The sequence below is a fragment of the Corvus hawaiiensis genome, chromosome 21 (genome assembly GCF_020740725.1).
Source record: "Corvus hawaiiensis isolate bCorHaw1 chromosome 21, bCorHaw1.pri.cur, whole genome shotgun sequence".
NCBI classification, from domain to species: Eukaryota; Metazoa; Chordata; class Aves; order Passeriformes; family Corvidae; genus Corvus; species Corvus hawaiiensis.
Window position 1 is genome coordinate 6,183,151 of NC_063233.1, and position 24,582 is coordinate 6,207,732.

Consider the following 24,582-nt stretch of genomic DNA (forward strand, 5'->3'; position numbering starts at 1 on the left):
TAATTTGAAGAAAACATTTATTGCCCAATGTGGGGTCAGTTCCCTGCACTCCCAGGCCAGGAAGTACCTGGAGCAGGTGATGCTGTGCCTGCAGCCACAGGCTCTGTGTGTGGGCTGTTGCTGCCTTTGTCTTCTTTCACTTGACACACCTCCTGTCAAAACAACAAAAACAGGGTAAGTGAATCTCAGCAAGAGAGAATTTACTCAAGAAAGAAGTATTTTCCTTCCCCCTTTTAGCTGATTATGTCTAAGAGGAGCTAAGGAAGTTCAGGGCTTTGCTGTGCTGGCCCAGACACAGACATTGCTTGCCCAGATGCTGAGCTCCTGCTGGTGCCATTTTCCAGGCCTGTGCTGGAAAGAGGAAACCAAGTTTCTGGGGCAAAGTTGGGCTATGTGTGCTCTGAAGAAAAGGGGGAACTCAGACTTTTGGGGGAAATAAGTAAAAAGCTTGTGCTGCTCAGGCAGTCAGCATAGGTTAAATTCTGTTAATGCCTGCAGCTGGCACGGGGCTTTGTGAGTCGGCTCTGGTGCTCTGTTCACATCCACCTCCTTCAGCCTGATGACAAAAGTCCCCAAAATGTTTTCTGTGTTTGTTTAATTGGTTTTTCACTCCTCGGGTGCAGTGGCTTACCTTGGCCAATAACTGCCAACCCCAATTGCACCAGAGCTTGTAAGCACAGACAGTCCTGACTTATTCCCCTCATTTTGCCCAAATTTAAATGTGATCCACCGTGTGCAGTTAATGTAGAGGAGCTGGGCTCTGCCTCCCAGCTGCTGCTCGTTTGCTAAATGGGAGAGGAGGCCTGACCCTGCCCCAGCCCCAGGTGCAGCCCCATTCCAAGGGTTTCACTCTCTGCCCCTACACTCTCTGCCTTTGTCCTCTGTTCCCCTGAACCTGTGGGGCACAGTTTTAGAAGAAGCTTCTTGAGGGTGGATAAGGGTTGGGGACAATGTTGGATCCAGCCTGGAAGCCTGGTGTAGGGTTTTGGGCACCTCTGAAGACTCAGAGCCTCCTGATGTGGATGAGCAGATTACCAGGATGGAGCAGCAAAGGTAAGATGTTTTTCACCTTCACTTCACAAACGGGAGCCCCTGTCAAGCTGACTCAGGGTCTGGGTCATTTGCAGGATAAAATGTCTTGAAGTAGGCGGCAGAGGTGAGGACTGGACCTGGTAAATATTTTAGTGGAAAACCTGAAGGAAAAAAATCACCTGCTCTTTCTGCAGCTCATGGGGGCACCTGGTCCTTGCTGGGGGGCAAAATCAGGGGTTTCAAGGCAAAATCAGTAATTTCAGGGTAAAAATCCCTTGCCTATTCCCCCCCCAGCAGGGGTAGACAAGCTGTTACCAGGGTTCCCAGTGGAGATGCTCAGGTGTAGTATTTGCTTTAGGAGTGCTATTTTAAACCTCAGTTGAAGCAAGCCTGTGGTTATTTAATCCCCTAAATCATTTCCACCACCTTGAAAATGTCTCTCCAAGACCCCAGTTTGGCAGCCAGAGGTGCAGCTTGGGCTCTTGCACCCCTGCCTGGAGGGGGCTGTGGTGGCTTTGCTGACCCTGGCCCCCCCAGAGGGCCCAGTACCGTTTTCCATGGCGCATACACGATCTGCTCTGCCCTCAGCCCCAGGCACTCGACGTGGTGCTCAAATTCCTCCCGATCAGCTGTGCTTATGCTCAGGTTCCGGGCTGGAGAAGAAGGATTTGTCAGGTGTTAGATTTGTTGGACTGATGGCCTCAGCACAGCCCTTTGTTCCACAAAATGCTGCTCCCCTTCCCCACCAGTGCTTGCTGTGGATGTGGTCTGTGTGGGGGTCTCTCACCCCCATAGTGAACACACCTGAACAAAACCAACCTTGGGCATCACTTGTTTTAACCCTCTCCCAAACAACTCTGATCCTGTATGCTTAAAGGGGTTGCAGGATGGTCTGAACCTCCTGGGGTGTCAGGAGGGACCGAGGTTGAGCGTGGAGGCAGTTCTCTATATGTGTCTTCAAAATCTCTTAAAGCAACTGCTTTGCAGCCTGGCAAGATGATGGAGTCAAAACTGCTGCTTTATGGGGTTGTGGGTAAATCTGATCAACTTTAGCACTGCAAAGCCACGTGCTCTGCCCAGGGAGGTAAGTATTGAAACATCATGGTTGGCTTGAAAATGTTGAGATTTTACAATGATGTCGATGCTGAATTGTATTTGCTTCCTGTTCTTTGAGTATTTATGTCATAAGTGGATTTGGTCTTTAACTTGCTCTTTTCTGCTCTGTCAGGAGATGTGGGGTTTAATGGGGTTTGCAAATCCCGTAACCCGTGGAGCGTTGGTCTCAGAAAAGTCACTGACTGTTGGTGAAACCAAGTTGCTGCATGGTTTTAGTTGATAATTTTGTGTGTGTTTGGGTGTTCCATGAGAGCTTTAAATTACTTTAGGATGGAGTTTCATACCGTAGAGATACTGCCCCAAATACGTCCTTTCCCTCTGCATTTGGTACTGGATGAGTAAAAGGTTTTCAGAGCTGAGGTTCATCAGCATCCCTTCAGTTTTCTGGGTCTTGGCTTGGAGAGAACAGACACAATAATTCAGATTTTCAGTGCTGCAGCAGCAATAAACTCCAGCCCAGGTGTGGGCAATGTCAGTAGTCCCTGGAATTCAACCCTCAGTAGCAGGTGAGGACAAATGTCTTGAAATAGGGTGACTTTTTTGGTTCTTGGTTTATATAAGTTGTATTTCTTAAAGATGGGGCTGGGGTGTGAAAGAGCCAAAGTCCCTCAGCTCCTGTCCTGCTGTTGGAACCTTGCAGTTTGGGGGTCTGTAAGAACAGGGAGAAACTGCCCCCTGCTCACAGCAGTGCTGTTGTGGCTGGGTCAGTGCAAACTGTATCCCAGGGGGTTGCAATTCCCACCCCAGATTGGCTCACCCCGCTTCCTCAGCAAGGAGGAAGCAACTCAGAACGAGAGGCTTCATTAATTCTCTGAAACCTGCCATGAGTGTTCCCTCCTTTCCCCAAGGGATTGTGAAATAACTTCACAACCAGGATGGTGTTCTGCAGAGGTGGCAGCAGGTTTGCTCCTGGCACAGCATTACTCTGTGGGTTTAATGTGGCTGGGTGGTGGGGCTGTGATCCCTGGGGTGCCCCAGGAGTGGGAATAAACCTGGGTGCCCCTGGGTTTGGGGAGCTGTTTGGAGCCCACCGAGGCTTCAAACAGGCAAAGAGACTCAGGAATAAAATGCATTAGATAATGTAAAACAGAGACATGGGCCCTTTGTGTGTCTCAATCCATGTGAAACCGTGGGCTGGGTGATAACCCCACCTGCGCTGCTTACCGTGCTTCACCAGCGTGGTGTTACTGCCAGTGATTTCCAAGTAAGTGAGGTTGTTGGTAAAACACTGGTCCCCCCTGGAGAGAGAGGGGAAGGGGGTGATGCCATGGTCTGGAAAGGACCAGCAAAGCCCCGGTCCTGACTCCACATCGGGCACCTGCCACCGCCTCCCCAGGGTTAATTTCTCTCACTGTTAAAATCAAGGCATTTCTCCCGTGCCTCTGCCTGACCTCCAGTGGCAGCTCGCGGTCTCAGCCTTGCAATTGCTCCCCCACTCCTTGGTGGTGAGACATTTTCCACCCTGAAATAACTGAAACCTCAAAGTGCTGCCTACATTGCCACAGAAAAATTCATCCCCTGAAATTCTGACCCTGTTGGGGAAACAGCTTTTGGTGCCTGGCAGAGTCAGCAGCCATGCCACAGGGACTTCTGGAAAAGTCTCCTCTCCTGGAGAGGTCTTCTCCTTGCCTTCATCCTCCGTGCCTGCAGGGCTTGGTGCCTGTGAGACCTCTGTGCCCTGCAAAACTTGTCTAAACCTGCGGTCTGTTGAAATAAATAAGTAAATAAAGGGGATGAGGAAGAGAGAAGAGGGGAGAGGGTGCACAGAGCAGGCAGGAGAGACTCCTTTTGAAGAAACCAACCTGGAACTGTGCTCGTATCTTGTGCTAAAAGATTTTGGGGCTGTAGCAGGGAGGGGATGGGTTGAGAACCCAGGGACTGCATCTTACACAGCCACGTAGTGGGTGATGAGCAGCTCCTGCCCGCTGGCACTGGGCTCCATGTGCAGGTAGGCATGGTCGATGAGCAGCATCTCCACGCGGTGCGGGGGGAATTGGGCAGCCCCTGCCACGTACAGCCACGTCCCCAGCAGCTGTGGGGAGAGAGGGACAGGGTGGTGAGGGTGAGATACCCTGAGATTTCCACCCTCCCCGTGGCATAATTGACATTGATGCTAGTTCTCCCTCTTGCATTTGCAGCAACAAGGTGAAACATTTGCAAATGAACTGGGGGAAAAAATAAATAGCTGAGTGTGGGGGCTGGGAAGGGTGCTGGCACCGGCTGTGGGTGCCCTGGGTGGTGCGGCAGGGTCAGGACAGTCTGACTTTGTTGCGGGGGATTTGCACCAAAAAATACCCATCCCACCTGCCTTGTTTCAAGGTCACTGTTGGGAACCTGAGAAAACTGGGTAATTCGAGGATTTTTGGACAGCAAACGTTTCCTGTTTGTTGCAGGTGTTTCTCTGACAGCACCTTGGCAGATGTGCCAGGGCAGCAGGGGGGGATAAGGTGGGGTATTCCTCTTTCCCAGGAGACAGTGAGGCTTAGCAGAGCACCCTCAAGCTGATTGCAGGCATGGGAGAGCCCCCCAAGGCTCGTGTGTCTCCTACCTTGGAGGCCATGGAGTTGTCCGGGCGTTGGGCTCCGCAGGGGACAGCGTCCGTGGGCAGCAGCGCCGTGAGGCTGAGGATGACCACGAGCCCGGCTGTGTCCATGGCTGTCCGAGCACACTGGGTGAGCACAGTCCTGGACAGACGGACGCTGTTGGCTCCTGCAGCTGCACTGGGAGGGGACAGGATGTGCCCAGGGCTGCCGGATCTGCACTGGTGTCGCAACCGGTGCCTTTTGGGGTCGATGCCCAGGGAAGAGCCACGTGCTTGGCACTTGCCCCAGCCTTGGATGGATGTGGCTGCTGTTGGCAAGTGTTGGTAGGAGGAGGCTGTTGGTGATGCAGTTAACTGCATTTAAAACTTAAATCTGCCCTAAATTTCCCCACTTTTTTTCCTGCGAGCAGCTGCTGTAGTCCCATCTTGCTCTGCTAATGAGATGTTGTGTAGCCCTCCCAGTGCTGGCTTCGCTGCAGACACCCCCGCCCCCCTATCTCAGGCAAAGCCCAAGGGGCTTTGAAGAGAAGGTGCTTTTGCCGTCCTTGCCAAAACTGGCTTTAAAAGAGGTGCTTATGGGCCTCAGAGGTCACCCCGTCCTGTTGGACACATCCCTGTGGCAGCTCTCTGACCCTCCCTGTCCTGCTGTTGTCTCTGTGTTGTCCGAGAGGCAGGACTTGGTTCTCTGACATTTTGTTTGCCTTTTCCTCTCTGGCAGCAGAGCCTCCCTGAACCCTTTGGTCTGGCTCTGGGTAATGGTTTTTCCCATTGTCTCCCCTTTTCCCTCCTCAGAGACACCTGGGGAAGGTGCAGTGTCACCTCTTGTCACCCCACCCTGCAGTGACCCCTGCACAAGGCTGTGGTGTAGATGGAGCCTTGTGGGATTTGGCTTGAAAATTGAGGGTGGGATGTTCAGGTGCTAAAAGTGTTGTGGTGGGGGAGACTCAAGGGGGTTGGCAGGTTTGTGTGTTACCCTGATGGGTGGGTGCTCGTGTCCCAATGTCCTGAGGCTGAGAGGGTCCCCTGCCACCACAGAGCTGGCATGAGGGATGAGCATCTCTGTGCCCACTGCCACACTTTGCCCTGGTTGGATTTTGTCTGGTTGGGTTTTGTCTGGATGTCTTTCACATCTCTGGGTGGGTTTGGAGATTCAGCACCATGGGCATGGCAGGCAGGAGGGGGTCCCAGAGAAGATGGAGCAGGAACAGCCAGTGGTAGAAACAAAGGAATTTATTTTGGGCCCAGTTGAGAACAGTGAAATCCAGGAGGAAAGGCAAAAACATGGATAGATAAGAAATCCTGAGGCTGTGCTGAGCCTGGCTGGGGCTGGAGGAGGATGAGGATGGAGCAGCTGACCCGGTCCATGGGGGTTACCCCATCTGTGGAACTGCATTGCCTTCACCCGTTTGCTTCCCGGGCAGGGGACAGGCACGCTATGGGAGAGGGGAGATCAGCTCTTGGTGCTCCCTTACCACAGAACCACCAGGAATGGCTGGGGGAGGATGCTTGAGGAGGTTTGGGGATGCACAGTGGGGAAGCTGTGCTGGGGGGCTAAACTTAATTCCCCCCAGACCCCCATCCCAGCTGGAAACAGAACCTGGCCTGGGGCTTATCCACCCCAGGGAGGGGTTTGTACCTCTCTGGAAGTGTAGAACACATCCTCGTCAGTGAAGCCCAGGCAGTGCAGGTGGGCTTTGAACTCCTCCATGTGCTCTTTGCTCACGTTGGGTGTCCGTGCTGTCAGAGAAATGGAGAAGGGGGGGAAAGAAGTGGTGTTTTAGGGTTGCTTTGCTCCTGGGTGATCCCCATAGTGCAGATGGGGAGCTCACTGCCTGTCCCCATCTTTCCCCTCTCTGTATCAGGGGAAAAGGGGCTTTTTGCCCTGCTTGTGAGGACAGGAGATGTCTGTGCCCCTTGACTTGTCCCTGGGAAAGCATCTGCTCACCTGAGAGGCTCAGACTCAGGAAGTCAATGTTGATGTGGTTCAGGATCAGCAGGTCTTTGTCACTTTGGATCAGTCTGGCCATGGAAGCCACCATGTTATTATCAACTGGAAGGTATGGAGAGAGTGAGATTCCCCCACTGGTGAGGATCCACCCCATGCTGGGGCTCATCACCTTTTATCCTAGCGACTCATCCCAGTGGGGACCCACAGTACTGCCATAGACGCGGTGTGTGGTGGAAGAAATCTTTTCCCTCTGCCTCCAGACATGATTTTAGGTGTAAAAGGCTCAGGGTGCCAAGTACAGGGAGGCAAGAAGCACGAGGGTCCAAGGTGTGGCTGAGTCCCCCCACCCCATCCCATCCCTGTGCTACAACTGGAGCTTTACCGTGTATCAGGGTGGAGTTCTGGTGAACGACCTGGACCTTGCTGGAGTTCTTCACCACACATGTCTCATTCCTGTGGGGCAGAGAGGTCAGAGGGCGCAAATACCCCCCAAAACTGCCCCAACCAAACCTGAGGGATTTGGAACATGAGCAGGACTGCAGAGCTTAAATAAATGTGGCATAACTGCTCTCCAGCCCCAAATTTGTGGGGTGTCTCAGCCCAGAGGATGGCACCAGAGGGTAGCAATGCCCCTGGGGATGGAGGAGCCAGATCAGGGGGGTGAATCCCTGTCCTTACATTCTTATGATTTCAGTGACGTTGAGCTCATCTTCGTGGCTCCCGGGAGAGAAGGAAAAAGCCTCGAATGTCACTGCTCTCATCTCTTCCAGGTGAGGGGGATACCTGGAGGCACCAGCAATGTAGAACCACTGTCCCAGGAGCTGCAGAGGGGAGCAGAGTGGGGAAGGTTGGAGGGGCTGTGCCAGGTTCACTCCCAGGCACCCTGTGAGTGAAAGCAAATGCTGTGTCTTATGTCCTGCTGTCCCACAGCCAGGAGCACCCCCGGTAGGTGACTGTCCTGGGCACGATCCGGGCTGGGTGAGGGTCTCTGAGTTTTGTCCCCTCTCTGTTAAGGCACTGCTCCAGCTCCCAGGATGGCCAGTTCTTTCTGCAGGGGTGTCTTTCCTGCTCCATGCCACGCTGTCATTGCTTTCCTCCCATTAAAAGCTCCCAAGGGATTAAATACTGTTTATGCAGTTGAAGGGTTTGTGGATGGAGACTCGTGACCTGAGTCACCATCACTTGAAGGACTTACAATGGTGTGGTGAGGCACTGGGATGGTGCTGCCCATCCTGGTTTGCAGGGAAATGGAAGCAGGACCCCTAAAAGCACCTGCTCATGAGATTATGGGTGCAGAGCCGCAAGGCTTAACCCCTTTCCCGTGCTCCTGTGCAGCAGTCTGGATTTTTTTTTTAGGAAAACAAGCATGGACAGGCAGTGAGATAAACACTGAGCTGCCAGTGCTCTTCCCATAACCTCTTCCCGGATCCATAAGAGCTAGGGATGGTGATAGGGAACCAGAGGATAGGTGCCTCAGATGAGGGCAGGACTTACCCAAGGGACGGTGGTGTTGTCGAAAGTGATCGCGATGAGTGGGGCGCAGCTTGGGGGCTTGGTGGCCAGGGTGAGGGGCAGCCCCAGGAAGAGGGTGAGGGTGGCCAACATCTTCTGGCCGTCCAGGAGGATGTTCCTGCTCTGCCAGGCTGTTGCTCAGCTCTGTCCCTTATATAGGGCTGCCAGCAATGCTGGACATCCCCAGCACCAACGTGCCTGCTCTGCTGCCAGGCTGTTTGCTCAGGCATGAAGCAATAGCAGGCGGAAGAAATTCAGCTTGCAAAATCTTGGATTTCGCCAGTGTAAAAAGAAGAAAGAAAACCTCCCACCAATCTAATGCTTCACCAATGCAGGCTTTTGTTCTCAGAAACTGCAATTAATTTTGTGGGTGCCTGGCGAAGTGCTCGGCAGCTTCAGGTGTGTTTGGAGACCTTGGGGACGCTAAGGGCAGCAGGACATGGCTTTCCTCCACGGGGCAAATAAACTGTTATGGAGATGGCTGGTTGGTAGCTTTAAGGGCTTTGGTCCCCGCTGGCCTCATGTCCCCTTGGGACATGGGGCACGGGGGTTCACGTGTGCTCTTAGGAGTGCAGATGCCGTGGGGGATTCCATGGGGAAGGGGCCTTGGGTATATGAGGCAGGGAACCCATCAGTGCAGTGGGCTCAGACTTATTAAAAACCATAAATTACAACTTCTTTAAATGCAGCATCTCCGTATTTGACAGTGCCTTACAGCTCCTCTAATGTTGGCATCGTAATTAAGTGTGGTGATTAATTAATTAAAGGTGTTTGCTCTCACCCTGCCCTCAGCAGCTGCTTCAGGACCTGTGGCTCATGGCAGGGACAGTCAGCCCCAGGTAGCCGGGTTTTAGTGCCAAGGCAGAGCTGGTGCAATCAGCCAGCAGTGCCGGGAAGAGGCAGAGCACCAGCTGAGCAAACAGGGCTCAGCCCCTTCCCGCTGCTCTGTCGCATCTGGCACCACCCAAAGCAGCTCCTGTGCTGCACCGTAACGGGGTTTTCCCCCTTCCCTCCCTTCCTTCCCTTTGCCGCCCTCTTTTTTCGCCCCCTCCCCCTGCTTTGCCCCCTGCTGTTGCCCTCATCTTTCCCCTTTTTTCTCCCTTAGTTTCCCCACTCTTCCTTTCCCCTCCACCCCATTTTCCCCCTACGTTTTTCTTTCTTTTCCCCTCCTGCTCCCCAGCACTGTGGCAGGATGGGGACATGGATGAGGCACAGCAGTTGGGAGCCATTGGGATCCCGACCTTGTTGTGTGTTTGGCATCATCCTGAGGGTTGGGCAGGTCATGCAGGGACTGGCAGGTTTGGCATAAGGAAGGTTTGGAGTGTGGGTTTGGTTCCTCAGATCACTTGGAGGAACCCCTGGGAAATGGGATATTTCTGTGCCTCTTGCCCACCTAGTTTCTTATGAAGAACCAAAAAAACCCCCGTTCCAGTCCTGTTTCATTGCCTCAGTTTTAAATATTTATTTAAAGTCAAAAAAAAAAAAAAAAAGAAAAAGGGGAAAAAAAAAGCTTTAATGAGAACAAATGGTAACTGAAGCCTTGAGAAAACACAAAACCAATGGCATGGGATGAGAGATGGAGAGACCTGGAGTATGGGGGGTGTGCAGGGAGGCAGCGAGTGATGGGTGGTGGTGGTTTTGGCCTGGGGATGAGGTATTTCTGGCAGGGGCTGTGTGGAGGGCGAGGTATTTGGGACAGATTATGTTAACCTTTTCCGATGGTGGCTGGGAACCAACCAGCAGGCAGTAGTGACAAAAAAAAACAAACAAACCAAAAAAAACCCACAAAGAGAGACTCACAGATAATTTTTTTTTCCTCAAAAAAATAAAATCCATAGTCCATATGAGACATGAAAACTCCAAACAGGCACTGAAGAGTTTCTGATACAGTACAGCTCTGATTACATCAATATTATTCCTTATATAGAATTAAAGATTACCATAATTATCCTCTTAAAAAAAATTCCTCCAAATTTACATATAGAGACTAAATGTCTACAAAACTTAACAAACAAAACCCTTCCAAGCTCGGCTGGGTTCTGAAACAAGGTACCATCATGTCAGTCTTGACAGAGGGGCCGAGGGAAGAGTTGCAGAGCTGGGTTTAAACGTGAACTTAGCACAGGGAGTCATGTGGGCAACTCAGTACAGCCCGACTCAGTACATGACAACCGACTCCAAAGGAGCTCTCTGAGGCTCAACACTTCTAGATGAGATGTGTCCCTCACTCCCCTCCCGAAGCAGTGAAGTGCTGATCAACAACAACAACAAAAAGCAAATTTGCGTGTAAATTGTCCCGTAAGTGATGTTGGCTGTGGTGTGAGTTGTGGTATTGACACCCATGGCCACTGAAGGATCCCTTTTAAGGTGGCTGTTTCTCTGATTTAGCTGTAGAACACGATCTCCTCTCTTCCCAGAGCGATGATTCTATGGGGCTTATTTTTGGGTCTGTGGTGAGACATTGTAGCACCTTCATAACTTTAAATAAAGTCATATATATATAAAATAACACACTTTTTTAAGAGCACCAGAGATTTCACAGTGAGAGGTAGAAACAAATCAGACGAGCCCATTCCCTCTCTCTATTTTAGCACCAATCTCCTCCCCTCTCCTCTTTCCATTCCCCCTTCTTTGCTTCCTGACTCTCCCCTACTCCAACACCACACGTGAGAGGGAGTGTTGATTAAACTCACGGAAGGAGGAACTTGGCTTTTTCTTTTTTTTTTCTTTTTCTTTTTGCTTTAAATAATATAATATATATATTTTGTTTCTTCTAATATTGCACATCAAAATGCTTCCTGTACACAGAGCAGCCAGATTCAACTTGCAGCTCCGCCTGGGAGACCTGATGCAGCACATGGCCGTCCAGAAGGCGTCAAGCTCTGAGAGGGAAGCTCTATTTTTTTAATTATTTTTTCAATGGAAAGAACATTTGGTAACTTAGGAACCAGACAAAAATGGGTGGGTGGGTGGGTGGGGGGGAAACAATGAAAAAACCCACACGCTGCAAGTCGCTTGAGGTTTCTCTCAACGTTTTCTTTGGTCATGGAAAAAGCTTTGTGTGTGGAACTGCAACATCCAGTCCCCTGATCCTTTTTCACTGCTCACGTCCTGACTGACGCCCGCTTCCCTCATGCCCTTGTTCTTCCTTCTTTCAACAACTGGCTGAGTTCAGTAGATCATGGGTTCTTGGAGAACTTGAGCCAAAGGCTGGAGCAAGAGTTGACCTAAAAGATACAGCCCAGCTGCCCTTGCTGCAGAGAGGTGGGAGAGCCCCTGTAAGGACAGGCCAATCGTGGGATTGGAGCCTCAGAGCCTGGTTTCCATAGCTTGGTTCAAAGGAAGCAGATGGGGCCGACCTCGAGGTGATACTGCTTTCCTGGCTCGGATGGGGGCAGGTTGTAGATGTTGACAATTGGCAGCTGCTGAGGGTCCTGGGTCCGAAACGAAAAGAGGGTCCGATGCCAGCGTCCGTCCTTGATCTGTGGGGAGAGGGGGGACAAAGAGAAAGCTGATGAACCAGGGGGTGAATCCTGCTGGAAAGGAATGTGTTTCATGAGGTGTAAGCCTGAAAATCCCTGTGTGAGACAAGGGACTGTCCCTTGGGCTGAGCAGGTCTGGGGTCGTTTGGAGAGCATTTTGGGGAACCCTTTATCAGGCTGATGAAAACTGAGCTTGAGTGGTATCACCAAAACAAACTCCTAATGCTGTGAGCCTGAATGCAGCCCTATGTCTCCTGACTCTCTGTGGCACCAGACAAGAGCCACGGCCACCACCCATGGGGAGCTGTTCCCCTTTCTGCCGTTTAACTGCTCCTATACATCACAGGTAACTTCAGAATTTCATCTTTTGCTTTCTGTTTGAAGGCCATCTGCTTCACAGGAGCTGCTATAGCATCCTGGACTGGAAAATAAATGGAGACCTGGTAAACTTGACCCTTCTCCCTCGTAGGATGAGCAGCATAGGTGTTACTTGAGCTCCAGAGTGGGCTCTGGCATTTCTCTCTACTTCTTCTTCCCTCTTTCACAGCAACATACCTTGCAATCATCAGCTGCCACTTCTGGCCTGAGCTGCCCACCCGCTTCAAACATCTGCCCGTTCCAGGCCCTGAAGCGCACGGCTTTTTCCGAGGGCTTCTCAGAGGAGCCTTCCTGCCAGACAGAGGTGTTCAGGCAGTGGATGGTGATGTGCTGAACCACCTCCGAGCTCAGCAGTCGCAGGAAGTTCATCTGGACTCTCCCGATGTCAAAATCCAGCTGTAAGGTGACAGAGAGGTCATAGGGGCACCCTGCAGAGGGGCTGAGGGGAGCAGGGTTAGTGCAAGGTGGGATAGCAAAGGGGGTCTCCTTTCCTCTCAGCACTGGTGTCCAGCGCTGGATCTGATGTGAATATGGGCAATAAGGGTCAGATGCCAAGTCATTTTGGAAAGTTTTCATGGGGACACAGCAGGTCCTTAAGTAGGAGGAAAAGAATGTAAACTTTGAATTCAATACAACTTGCAAAGCAGGTTCCAGCTCATCTGCAGATACTGCTATTTGTATTTTTAGTACAGGTACTTCCTCAACAAAAATCCTGCAGCAATAACTTCACTGGAAACTTGTGTATTTAAGCTGATCTCACTTTTCCAGGTAGCGGAAAACAAAATGCGAGAGTGACTCGAACGTAAGTTAATTCAATAGAAGATTTGGGAGCACGTGTTTGTGAAATTACTGCTCATGTTAAGGCTACGCTAAGTTCATTAAACAGCACTAGCACACATGGCTTTGTCTTGACAAGAGTCAGTAACAGCCTTAGGTGTATTTTTTAACTTCTGAGAGCAGTCCTGAGTTCTGGCACTAATGCTGCCTTGAGGAGAAACCTGTGTGCTGTGTCCTTGTGATCACTGTCTGGTGTCCTGGGACAACACACCCTGCATAAATATTTGGCAATAGCAGTATGGGAAATGCTGCTCTGGCGCTGTGCCTACCTTGGAGACAGTGACAGGGCTGAGACACGTCTGGCCACCATTGGTGAAGTTGCAGATGACCTGTATGGTGTCTGAGGAACAGCCAAGATTTGGGTCAATCCAGTAGGTACCTGAGGAAATGGAGGATTTGGGAATTAACAAAGACACTTAACCTTTTCTGTGAATGACAAAAGGAGAGTTTTGGTTTCTTCATGACTAGTCCCAGGGAAGGAGACCCTGTGAAACAGCCCTGTGGAGGATGCAGCCTTTGCACATTCAGGGCTTCCTACCATCATTCAGCTTCTGTTCACAGTTCATGAGGTCCCGGCAGATGCGTGCAGGGTTTTCCTTGGTTCCCAGGGGTCTTTTGATGCTCTGAATGAGGTTGCTGAGGTAGTGTAGAGTCTTAAAGATCTCCCCTCCATGGTCCAGCATGAAAAGGTCTGGATGTTGGTAACCCTGGAGAAAAAAGAAGGCAAAGTCAGGGGTGCCTTGGGGGCACTGGGTGCTGTAACCACACGGGTTTCTGCATCATTTTGAGAAAAATCAGTGGGTCAAAGACAGGCTGTGCTGGCTTGGGGCCAGTGAGCCACAGGCTTTGTATTGTCCCAAACAGGACATTGCTGAAATACTGGGAAAGTCACAATGGCAAAGTCAGGTTTGAAGCTTCACAAATCAGTAACACAACAGAACCATATCTTTTAACTGGACCTTTGTCTGCATAAACTCCAGATATTCCACTAGAACAGTGACAAATCCTGATTTGTCAGGGCTTTGTATAAACTTTCTGCACATAGAAAGCACTGATAAGACCATTCCTAGTCTCCAGCTCAAGCAAAGACCAGGGAGTTCAAAAATTCCCTTGTACCTCTGTCTTGAGCGCGCTGTTGGAGTCGATCAGTGTCTGGAAAGCTGCCCCAAAGCTGTCTTGTTGCTGGTGTGGGGTGAAAAAGATGGAAACTGAGATTGTTAGAAGCTGAACATGCCCTGATGCAAGAAAACACTTCTCAATCTAAGGCTGTAGTTCAAGCATTGCTCTGCTAACAGAGCATCTCCTGCTGGACCTGAGTGTGTATCTTCAAGGTCCCAGCAGCACCCTGGCTCTGCAGGACTTACATCACCATTAACAAATGTACAGAGAATGGCAACTTACAAATGAGGCTGGAACTCCTGGCGGACCCTGGAAATCAGAGGGAAAAAGGGGCATCAGCCAGAAAGCTGGTCAGTCACTGCTGCACAGATATTTAGCCATGGCCTTTTGAAATCCCTGTTCCCCTGGAGCCCCTCAGTGCAGAGAAGTGAGAGAGGCAACAATGCTGTCTCTATAAAACACTTGGGGATGGTTTGGACTAAAGCACGAGAAACACTGGTCCATTCATGCACATGGTTTTGCATATGAGGAACATAACAAAGCCATAATTTCCAGTGAGGGAACAGTCCCTCTGGAGAGTACCATGGCAATCATTTCAGCTTGTTTCAATAATGAACTCTTCCCACATCTACGTACCGGAGGGCCAGGGTATCCTCGTGGGCCTGGAGGACCCTAAAGACAGAGTGGTATCAGTCAGTGAAATATCTCCAGTTTTTATTTCCATTTCTCATGGTTTTCACCAGCAGGAATCTATTCCCAGCCGTATTTTTGACACCTCACAGCAGCTTGTCCCTCAAAACTTTCAAAAGACGGGAAGTGGTCCCATTTTGTCCCAGCTCTGGGCACATCTGTCTACACCTGGTCTATTCCTGCTGCATCCCTTGTTTCCAGCCCTTTCAGCTCCTCAGCTGTCACTAAAGCTGTGTCCCCAGGTACTCGTCACATTCTCTTTGTGCAATTACCCACCCTGGAGCTTTGCCCTTGCTGAAAGCAACTGTTTTACTTAAATACAAGATATCAGTCAGAAAAAGGGAAGTCAGATACTTACCCTTGGACCTTGCAGACCCTGCAGGGAAAAAAAAAAAGGCACAGAAGCTGTCAGAAAATGCTCATTACTGACCCAAAATCTCCCTGTACAGCCATGTGCTGTTCCCAAGGTGCCTGTGCAAGGGCTGAGTGCTGTACTGGAGATACCACAGTTGTGGACAACATGGTGAAGTGTTGCTGGGTTAAGGAAATGGAAATTTTACCAGCAGAGTGGTGTGGATGTATGTGCACATGTGTAATCAGTGTCTTGCCCTCATGGGAGCCTGATACACCCTGTGGTCATAGCAGAGCCCAGAGTGACTCTTGATTGTTCAAAATCAGGGACCCTCTTAGGGGCACCCAAGCTGGGACCAGCACTTACCATCTCCCCACGGCTGCCTTTGTCTCCCTTGGGCCCCTGGAAAGCACAGGAGGTGGCTGTCACTGACCATTCACAAACTGCCCTGCTGGGTGCTGCCCCCCAGAAGCTCCTTGCAAGGACCCAAGTGCATCTCTAACTCATCAGCTCAGGTTGTCATATTGGCCTCCCCATCTCAAAGCAAAAAATGCCATTACTGGCTATTTTGGCAATGTCTGAGTTCATCTCACTGGTTTTTATCTCTGCCAGTAGCAGCCTCTGGACCAAGCTCTGAGTAGTGTCATGCTTGTGTTTTCACAAAGAGCTGACCTAATCTTTCACTTGTGTTCAGGGCCTTTGGCATTTCAGGGCAGGCAGGGATTTTCAACAATTCTCAAAATCAAGTGGTTCCCAGTTTAATACTTTAAAAAAAAATTATTTAAATGTGGTTTTTTTCCCCCTCAGGCCAAGTTATTTGGAAAATCTGGCTTTCAAAAATCTGCAATAACATTCTTGTCTTCCAGTCTATTGAAAACCTTGCACATATGTATTGCTGTTCCTCACTTTTCAGCTAATAATCTCCTGGCAACTGTTTATGCAGCCAGAGACTAAGCCTACACTTTTCTGAAGCTGCTGATCTTAAAACCCCATTTTGTTTTCCTGATTACAGCAGGATTTGGGGGTTACTTATGCTGGCCTCAAACATCTTGGATCTCATGCACTTAAATTCTTCTAAAAAATACAGGCAGAAAAGGAGTGTGGATACTTACAGGGCTTCCTGTGGGACCTTGAATGCCGAGAGGACCAATAATCCCTTCTTTTCCCTAGAGAAGAAAAGACCTGTGTGAGCCACCACATGGGAGCTGCCAGTCATTTTCAGTAAGGCAGACTCAGTGAGGACACAGAATCTTTGCTGCTTTTCAGCAACTTGGTGGTAGTATTTGCTGTAGCTGGAAGAAAAAATAATTTCAAACTGCAAGTCCAAAGAGACAAGTCCTCACAGTATGGTTGTCACAAGCCTTGTTAAACCTCAGAAATTCCAGAAGTAGAATGATTTCAGTGTAGCTGGAGTGCTCTGTGCAGTGTGGCTGTCTCCAAGCCCCACGCAGATGTGGTCACCTACAGCTGTGGAGCTCAGAGGTGGTGCCATGGCCTCAAGTCACCGTGCTCCTCACAGCCCCTGGAGCCTCACAGAAATGGGGGTGAAGGAAGAAAATCCTCCCAAACCCCACAAACTGGAAAACCACTCACCATGAGACCCGGTGGCCCACGTGGTCCCTGAATGCCTTTGAACCCAAGGTCTCCTGGGGGGCCCTGCGAACAAAAAATGAGATGTGAGGTCCACTAAATAACCAAACCCTGTGTTTATGTCCTTGCTTAGAGCTCTGTGTTAAGGACAGGAGTGCTGCCTCTTGTATATGGGAATGGGAAGATCCAATTTGTTGTAAATTCTTTTCCCAGTCCTGTTTTGCAAGGCTTTTACTTTTGACAGAAAACAAACAGTCCCCTCTTCACCAGGGAAATTATATGCTGATAAAATTAATCTAAATTTCAAGTCAAGGCTCTCAGTGTTAGGGATGCACATTGGTGTCTCAGGTGCAGGCTGATGTTTGATGCTGGAAATACAAATGTCAGAAAGGGGGAAGACAGCCATGGAATCTCTAGGACAGCCCTTTTCCTCCAACAAAGCATATGTAAGCACACACTCATTTAACAAATGAAGATTCATAAATTAAAGAAAGTTGGGATCAAAATTCAATTTCTACAGTTTCTGCAGAGCTGCTAGCAATGCAAAAAGTGTGGCATTACCTGTCCCCAGTAAAGTGAGACTAGAAAACCAACTGGTCACCAGCAGCCTCTTACCTTTGGCCCAAACAGTCCTGCAATCCCTGGAAATCCTGCCTCACCGAAGTCTCCCTGTATGTGACAGCCAAGACAAATACAAGAACAAAGGACAACAGTAAATTCACACTGGTGGCTGGAGATGTCACTCAGACATGCACCAAGAGTTCAGCAGCTTCAGAGAAAGAGAAATCCGTGAGTCTCCTTCAGTCTAAGGACTGATAAGAAAGAGGAATGAAAAAAAAACCTGGAGGAGGAACTACAAAAACATCAAGCTAGAAGCAACTCACTTGATCCCTTAGATCTCACCAATGCCACCTTTTTGCCCCCAAAATGGGAGGTAAACCTACACTATTCCTAGCAGATGCTTCTCTGGCTTGGCCCAGCAGAAGCAGGATGGAGAGCATCTACTCTGAGACTGATCTTGGAATTTCATGCTGCAAAATAACAGCCTCAAAGTTCTTTAAAACAAGCTCCTCTTTTAGTCCTAATGCAAACTGGACTGACCTACTAATTCAAACTATAATTTCAAACTATGCTCATTCAAGCTGTTTAAAAAGTACATGTTCCTACAACATAACCTCCCACTCAAACCCAGGAAAACCATGCATACCCCCTAATCCTTTTCCTATTAACTCTGCAGGGATTTTTCCTCAATTTTGTAAGAAAAATAATAATAAAATAGTTGAAAGGCCATCAAGCTTGAATCAGCACATAGCATGCACCCTGAGAATAAAAAATGCACCCTGGGTAGTATGTTCTTGTGTAAACATCCTCCTTTCACCATGTTTGAGATGGTTATCCTTTGATATTTTTGAGCTTCTCAGATGTCAAAATTCAAGAAGATTCAACTTTTTTTGTAAAAAAAGGGATCAGAAACCTTCACCAGATGATTCTTCTCCAATGTTAGGAACATCAGAGATAGATAAGGCTTGTTTGGCCTCTTGGCAGGACTGTGTCAGCCATTCTGATTGTGCTTTTTGGGGTGTATTACAATGGTTTGTTCACTCAGTTGTAAATGACCCAAGTGGTGGGGCTTCCATCCCCTTTATTACAAGGTTGTTCCAGTGTCAGCCTAGAAACCTCACTTTTAGCAAGTTTTCCCTGCCATGACAGTGAGAAACTGCTTGGCAAGAAAGGGCCTGGTTGGACTCGGTGGAGCGTAAGAAACTTTCTAAGGATACAAATTGATTTAACTGCCCATTTATGGGTCCTGGAAAGGAAAACTGCTACCAACAGAGGACTAAGATCTTTCCTGCATCAGGAGAATCAATCAAGCCTTCTTTCTAGAGGAATTTCAGGCAAAAGCAAGTGGGAAGTCAGAAGGGTTTAAATGTCATGGAGTCACCTCAGCCAAAGGGAGATGGTCACTAGTCCTGCAGCAAATCAGGCAGTGACAATATGGGGCAAATGAATGTGTCACTTGTGTCACAGAGACAAAATGATCTGTGAGATTGATCTAGGATCAATAACAAAATGATATATGGTGGTGTTGGTTACTGCCTTTCAGCCTGAAAACTGTCAGCACAGGGTTTTATATAAAACAGCCAAACAAGTGTAGTTTAGTTGAGGTAGTTTGGGCAATCTTGTGCCTTGTTTTGTATCAGTCCTAATCTCTCTCCCAGAATCATGCTCAAGCTGGATATGGGCTCCCCTATAAAGACCCTCCCAGGAATCACCCTGCTTTCCAATCCTGTGGATCCACACCCTCTCCAGCTGGAGAAGCCTGGAGTCAGCTCTTATCAGCTCCATCACCACTAACCAGCTGTCCTTTGGGTCCTGGATCGCCAGGGCTCCCTGGAAGGCCCGTTCCTCCTGGTGATCCTCGCTTCCCTGTTTGGCCAGTCTGCCCAGGCAATCCTCTTTCACCCTAAAAATAACAGAATTCAAGTAATTCCAAAGGACAGGAGATAAATACAACAGCACTCAGCTGAAGTAGCCATAGATGGAAAGCTGGAAAAGATGGCTCATTGGGATAAGGAATGTGGTTCCATCAGTGGATGCCCCAGGTCTGCTAAGGCAGGTGGTTCAGGATGCACAGGGTGAGACCAAGGTGGGCATGGCTGTGTCCCCTCCTGGGCTGCCCACAGAGCAGGAGCCTCAGCAGCGCTGTCCCACCTGCATGAGGGTGAGGAGAGAAAGGGGATCAAATGTCTTCTCTTTGCATTTCCTACGTTCTTTGTCCTGCCCTGCAGCTTCCCATAGTCTCTTCCCCCAGCAGGCTGGCAATTGATGATTAATTCATGGAAAATGCTGAAGGCCTGCCAAGAGCAGGACTTCAATCCAGAGGCTGCAAACCCAACATTTTCTCACGTTAACTCTACAACTTCAATCCAGGGAGAGGCTTCTGCCACCCAGCACCACACTTTGCTCCCCACCTCTTCCCCTTGCCAAGTGCCAGGAGCAGCACAAGCTCCAGCTGCTCAATCTGAGGCAGACTGGGAGAGGGGAGCAAAGGCAGGGAGAGCCTAGGATGGTGGAACAGACGGAAAAGGGGCAACAAATTCTCCTGGAGGTAGGGTGTGAGTGTGTGACAAGGACACAGAGTCTGTCAGTCACCTCCTGTTGTACTGCCCAAGGCAGCTGGAGGGCAGCAAGTGACAGATCAAGGGCGATGTGTTACGGAGTCCTAATTTAAATCAGATCTCAGAGCTTCTCTAAACCCAGCTGGAGTCTTCCTATTTACAGAGTCTTTCTACAAACGACTGAATTGCTGTGAGTCCAGTTTAGATCCTGTGGTGAGTCTGAATCAGGGCAAGGACCAGGAAGAAACCCCAAGGTCACAAAAGCAGCTTGTCCCTGCTTCCACCCAGTGCGATGTCCAAGCTCATACTGGCTTCAGTCCTTCTAATGCAGTAAATATGCTAAAAACCAAGCAGCACAAATTTCCTTCCAGCAGCTCAGGCCTTGCAGAGCAGCTAGAACACTTGAACATCCCACAGAGTAGTCCATTCTGGACATCCTACAGGTGGGCTGCAGCAGTTCCTCTGCAACTTCTCCATGTTTTTTCTAGCCAGGTTTCTAATGATAAAAGACTAAAGTGTTTGTAGTGTATGTGTGTCTGCAGGCTCCTGAGTGTCCTTGGTAAAGGAAGAAAGGTCTCTGGGACATTCAGCTGCTGTGTACATCAGGAAAATGGATGGAGGGATGGATGGATGAGATGAAAGATCTACAGAGCCTCTAGCTAAGTGAAAGATGGCAGCAGGAACTGAGACTATATTAGACCTTGGAGAGTTCAAGCTCAGAGCCATCAGGCTCACAGACTGGCTCTCTCACAGCAGCATCTTAGGGAGTCAGAAACTCACCTTGAATCCTGGTGGTCCCTGTGCCCCTGGGAGTCCTGGCACACCGGGGTTCCCTCTCTTGCCTGACATCCCGGTCACACCTTCTTCCCCATCATCACCCTGCTCTCCCTAGAAAAGAAACACAGAAGAGGTTATGATACAAAACCCTTTTCCCTTCTGCACAGCTTCTGGGGGGACAGCAGAGTAGTGGGATTCTGCCCTCAGCAAGAGGGGGATAGGTTTGCAGGGGTGGGTTTGCAGATGTGGACAGAGTTCTGTGCATGTGAGTGTCTGTCAGGCTACAAAACCCACTTTATTTACAGATCTGGTCATGCAAAGGCAGCTGCTGCCTGTATGTGCAAGTGAGATGTGAAGAAGATGTACATGTACATTACATCTACTCTGGGTACATGTAAATTGGAATATCCACAGCTGGATCACATAATTTCTCCTGTGCTACCTTTTAGTTTTCCAGCTCCAATGTTGTGTTTGCTGTTAATGCCACAAGGTTACAGATGAAGCTTACCAGCATCCCAGGCACACCGTCCTTCCCAGGCACTCCGTCCACTCCAGGGGCACCCTCTTGACCCTGCCTTCCCACCACTCCTCGAGGACCTGGTAGCCCAAGGATGCCCTGAAATTACAAAGATGTTAGAGAAGGTGCTCCCAGACAGCGTTTCCTGGGGCAGAAAACGGAATTTTCACCTACCGGTGAGCCTCTGCTCCCTGCACTGCCCTGTGCTCCTTGCTTTCCTTTTTGACCCTGCAAGTAAAAAAAAGAAAGACATCTAAAATTGCAGCAGTTCTAGCACAGCTCCACTTGGGACTGTGACTTCAGAGTGTGCTTTTGGATAATGATTGGAAAGAGTTTTATAAAAGGGAGATTTATAAAGTCAGTTGCTCCAGCACTGGGGAATGAACTGCTATTTGGTTTTATTACAAGTGATTCTTCGTATGTCTTGAGAGCTCTAGGGCAGGAATGAATAGCTAGAAGGCAAGGACCTACATTTTTCCTAATACAGAGCAGATGAGGACAAATAAAGCAGGATGAACTCAAGGGAGGACTTGGTGCACTGGCAAACATTAGAACAAGATGCTAAAAACCTGAGTCCTCCATCAATTCCCTGACAGCAAACCCAGGACCCAGTGAGTCCTCTGAGGGTGTTCAGGGGAGCTTCTCTCTGAGAAGTAGCTCCCTCTATTTTGGAAAGCTAATGGAAATTAAAAAGGGTGTCTTCTGTCTGAAATTTGCAGTGCTACTTTGTGAATAAAGGCATAAAAGAAATACTCCTGAGGTTTATTAGCTGTATAAAGGGTTAATTTGTGCAGAATGAATGGAAAACTCAGCCTCACCACCTTCACTAGGGCTCTCTTAGTGAGGTCATGTACTAAAGCACTTTTAAATTGAATAACTCATTTTCTGTGCATTGTTTCTCCATCTGCAGAGGACCAGGCTGGCCAGCTACATGAAAGAAATATTCCTGGGGGTGCTTTCCCTGCTATTCATTAGACCCAAAGGCAGTTCCAGATTGTCCATCGATGGGCAGAATTTATTTATCACCTGGTACACTTGCCAAGAAGACCTAAAACTATCTTCTAGCCTTACCTCCAGCAGGGTCAGATTAAAAACCCTGACATCTGTCAGGAGAGAGCAGGAATTTGCTGAGTATTGAGGTCACATACTTATGTTTTAGCAAATGAAGTCCCTGGTCTGTGAGAATAATTAGCAAGCTGTCATTACAGCCAGATGTGGAGGTAGGAGTAGGTATGAAGTGCCCCAATGAACCCTGAAGGACTCATGTGTCCTGGGTTTTCTTGCTCAATTAGGACAAGAAATTAGAGGGATTGTTCCAAGAAAAAACTCCATGGATAAATGGACTCCAAACCCAGAAGGTTTCAAGCCAGAAAAGTTTATGGTTCAAATGAAAGGGAGAGACACTTGCCTGGCTCAGCCCTCCTTGGGGATGGACGAGACAGCTGTGGCTGGAGACAGCACAAACAGGGCATGGGAAAGAGACATAACCCATGGCAGGGACTAAAGACCTGCCCAAGAGTCACCCATCATGCTGGAGCTGGAATTGTCTTGATCTTCTCCAGCTCCACAAAGCCAACAAACCATTTGGCCTGGACACCCAAATATTTACAGCCCTTCCAAAAGGGTCCCCACAGCCTTTTAAGGCATAGACCATAGGCAAAAATCCCACATGCTGGGCAAAACCATGACAATCCTCTTAATTAGACATTTTCTTTAAACTCAGGACACTATAAATGCACCCTGCTGAAACCTACCGCATCACCTTTGGATCCCTTTGCTCCTGGCTTGCCTGGTGATCCAGGATCCCCCTACAAAACATAAGCAAGAAAAATCTGCTTAAAATTCTCTTCTGGCAGTACCTTGCATGAAGTACAAAGAACAGCATTTTTTGTGCCCTAACAATGCTGACTGTATGGAAACAATTCAGGGAAACAGCCTGTACTCAGACAGGCCCCTGGGGACAAAGAAGCAAGGAACTGTCTCCAGAGAGCATCTAACAGGGTGTTGATTGGAGAAGAAGCAACTCTGCCCCTCACTTGGGTGGTGCCTGCATTTGTGGAAATCATTGACCAAATTCCAGATGGTGCCTGGAGAGCAGTGCTGAGAAGTGGGCAGGAAGGAGCCTGTGTAGAATGAGTAGTTTACACAGTGATTGCTGGCACCACTTCCCTTTTGCACACTGCAGCCCTTGCCTTGGTTTCACCTGGGAGTCAGGTGTTAGAAAAAGGGCTATGGAGTAAAGCAGAGAGGGTATTTCACTGCTCTCTTGCTGGTCTCTTCCCCATCACACTCATCTCAGTCTTTTCTCCCAGCCAGCCAGGTTGGGTTTTTTGGTCTGTATTTGTGTCAGTGGCCATTTCTGGATTAATATAAAATGAATGGTAAGGAAGGACTCCCTGCAGAGCTCTCCTTCTTCAGCTTGTTTTTGACCCACGTTCCTAATGGACATTTACTAAAGACAATCCAAAGCTCCTGCTTCCTTCTGAATCATCTGAGGGGCTACCACCCCCCCCCCCCCCCCCATAAACTACATCCACCGGGGAATGCAGCAACTCTACTCATTTCTGGGCCATAGAACAGAGCAGTAGCATTTTAACCCCAAAATAGAATCTGTTGTTCTTCCCAGCAACCTTACAAAGAGTGGGAATTGATTCAACTTTATTTCCCAATACAAACTACATTTAATGTGCTGCTGCACTCACAGTTGCAATAGTCATGTATAAAGATGAGATGCCACTGTATATAACAAGGGAATAAAAAGTCCTTCCTTTGAATTTGGATTTAATTTAGTCTTTCACAAAGTCTTTCACTAGTTTGAGAGGAAACAATTTGCAAGCAGAATAATATGGTCTCACCTCACATCGGACTAGCAGAACATCAAAAGGATCACTTTCAAGCAGACCCTTCCACTGTCATTGTCATCTTCCACCACCCATCTCCTGAGATTTCTAGTCCCTCATGGACCATTCAGAAAGGAGGTTTTGGAAACAGGCACTGGGAGTGCTCCCTGTTATGTCACCCATTTATTAGTCTCAAATGTGGCTCAAAATACCCATTCCATAGGCCTGGCTGATGGAAATGCCCACATTTGATAGCTCACTACGCACTCCTCCTGCAGCCCTTCCCACCTCCCTGTTTTTCCCATGCCTGGGGCATTGGGTAGCTTACAATAAAGCAGCATCTCTTACTGGTAAGCCTTGCTGTCCAGGTTTTCCTCTTTCTCCATCAAGCCCTTCTTGACCCTTAAATAAATAACAGAGAGGGAACATGTCTTTGTTCTTTTGTGGCAATGGGAAAGAAAAATGAATGTAATGTGATTTAAGGGGCAGAAGAAGACACACGTGTCTGCATTCTGCTGACACAGAAATGGTGAAGTTGTGGGTAGTGCCCATGCTCCTGTGGATGCCTTTCCATGCTGTGGAAAGAGGAACTATCTAATGCATCCCAAAATACACACAGCATTAATGGAAGTGAACAGCTGGAGACAGCTGTCCTAGAAAGTAAGGCAGCAGTACTGCTACTCTGATGAACTCAAAATCTTCTGTAAATTACTGTAATGGGTCATTCTGAC

General features: G+C 48.9%; 3 protein-coding genes across 7 annotated transcripts in view; all 3 read right to left on the reverse strand.

The window, feature by feature from the left end:
* LOC125336885 (alpha-1-acid glycoprotein-like) lies at window positions 1-4,887 on the reverse strand. Its single transcript, XM_048325997.1, has 6 exons — window positions 4,697-4,887; window positions 4,038-4,180; window positions 3,313-3,386; window positions 2,433-2,543; window positions 1,582-1,685; window positions 1-152 (listed from the first exon to the last, which is right to left on the reverse strand). The coding sequence occupies exons 1-6, from the start codon at window positions 4,799-4,801 to the stop codon at window positions 36-38; spliced, it is 654 nt and encodes a 217-aa protein (XP_048181954.1). The 5' UTR covers window positions 4,802-4,887; the 3' UTR covers window positions 1-35.
* A 1,015-nt stretch (window positions 4,888-5,902) lies between these two features.
* On the reverse strand, window positions 5,903-8,301 carry LOC125336719 (alpha-1-acid glycoprotein-like). Its single transcript, XM_048325673.1, has 6 exons — window positions 8,133-8,301; window positions 7,317-7,459; window positions 7,021-7,091; window positions 6,636-6,740; window positions 6,327-6,427; window positions 5,903-6,123 (listed from the first exon to the last, which is right to left on the reverse strand). The coding sequence occupies exons 1-6, from the start codon at window positions 8,241-8,243 to the stop codon at window positions 6,061-6,063; spliced, it is 594 nt and encodes a 197-aa protein (XP_048181630.1). The 5' UTR covers window positions 8,244-8,301; the 3' UTR covers window positions 5,903-6,060.
* A 1,640-nt stretch (window positions 8,302-9,941) lies between these two features.
* LOC125336677 (collagen alpha-1(XXVII) chain B-like) overlaps window positions 9,942-24,582 on the reverse strand; it is a 146,887-nt gene continuing 132,246 nt past the window's right edge. For all 5 annotated transcript variants that reach the window (XM_048325571.1, XM_048325570.1, XM_048325568.1 and 2 more), the window contains 18 exons: window positions 24,200-24,253; window positions 22,766-22,819; window positions 21,186-21,239; window positions 21,003-21,110; window positions 20,498-20,605; window positions 18,955-19,062; window positions 17,214-17,267; window positions 16,602-16,664; window positions 16,121-16,174; window positions 15,375-15,410; window positions 15,015-15,032; window positions 14,603-14,638; window positions 14,249-14,275; window positions 13,964-14,029; window positions 13,386-13,554; window positions 13,117-13,226; window positions 12,188-12,406; window positions 9,942-11,632 (listed from right to left, as the gene is read on the reverse strand). In XM_048325571.1, coding sequence (XP_048181528.1) covers window positions 11,486-11,632; window positions 12,188-12,406; window positions 13,117-13,226; window positions 13,386-13,554; window positions 13,964-14,029; window positions 14,249-14,275; window positions 14,603-14,638; window positions 15,015-15,032; window positions 15,375-15,410; window positions 16,121-16,174; window positions 16,602-16,664; window positions 17,214-17,267; window positions 18,955-19,062; window positions 20,498-20,605; window positions 21,003-21,110; window positions 21,186-21,239; window positions 22,766-22,819; window positions 24,200-24,253 — 1,485 coding nt within the window. In that variant the 3' untranslated portion in view covers window positions 9,942-11,485. The remainder of the gene's footprint in view (window positions 11,633-12,187; window positions 12,407-13,116; window positions 13,227-13,385; window positions 13,555-13,963; window positions 14,030-14,248; window positions 14,276-14,602; window positions 14,639-15,014; window positions 15,033-15,374; window positions 15,411-16,120; window positions 16,175-16,601; window positions 16,665-17,213; window positions 17,268-18,954; window positions 19,063-20,497; window positions 20,606-21,002; window positions 21,111-21,185; window positions 21,240-22,765; window positions 22,820-24,199; window positions 24,254-24,582) is intronic.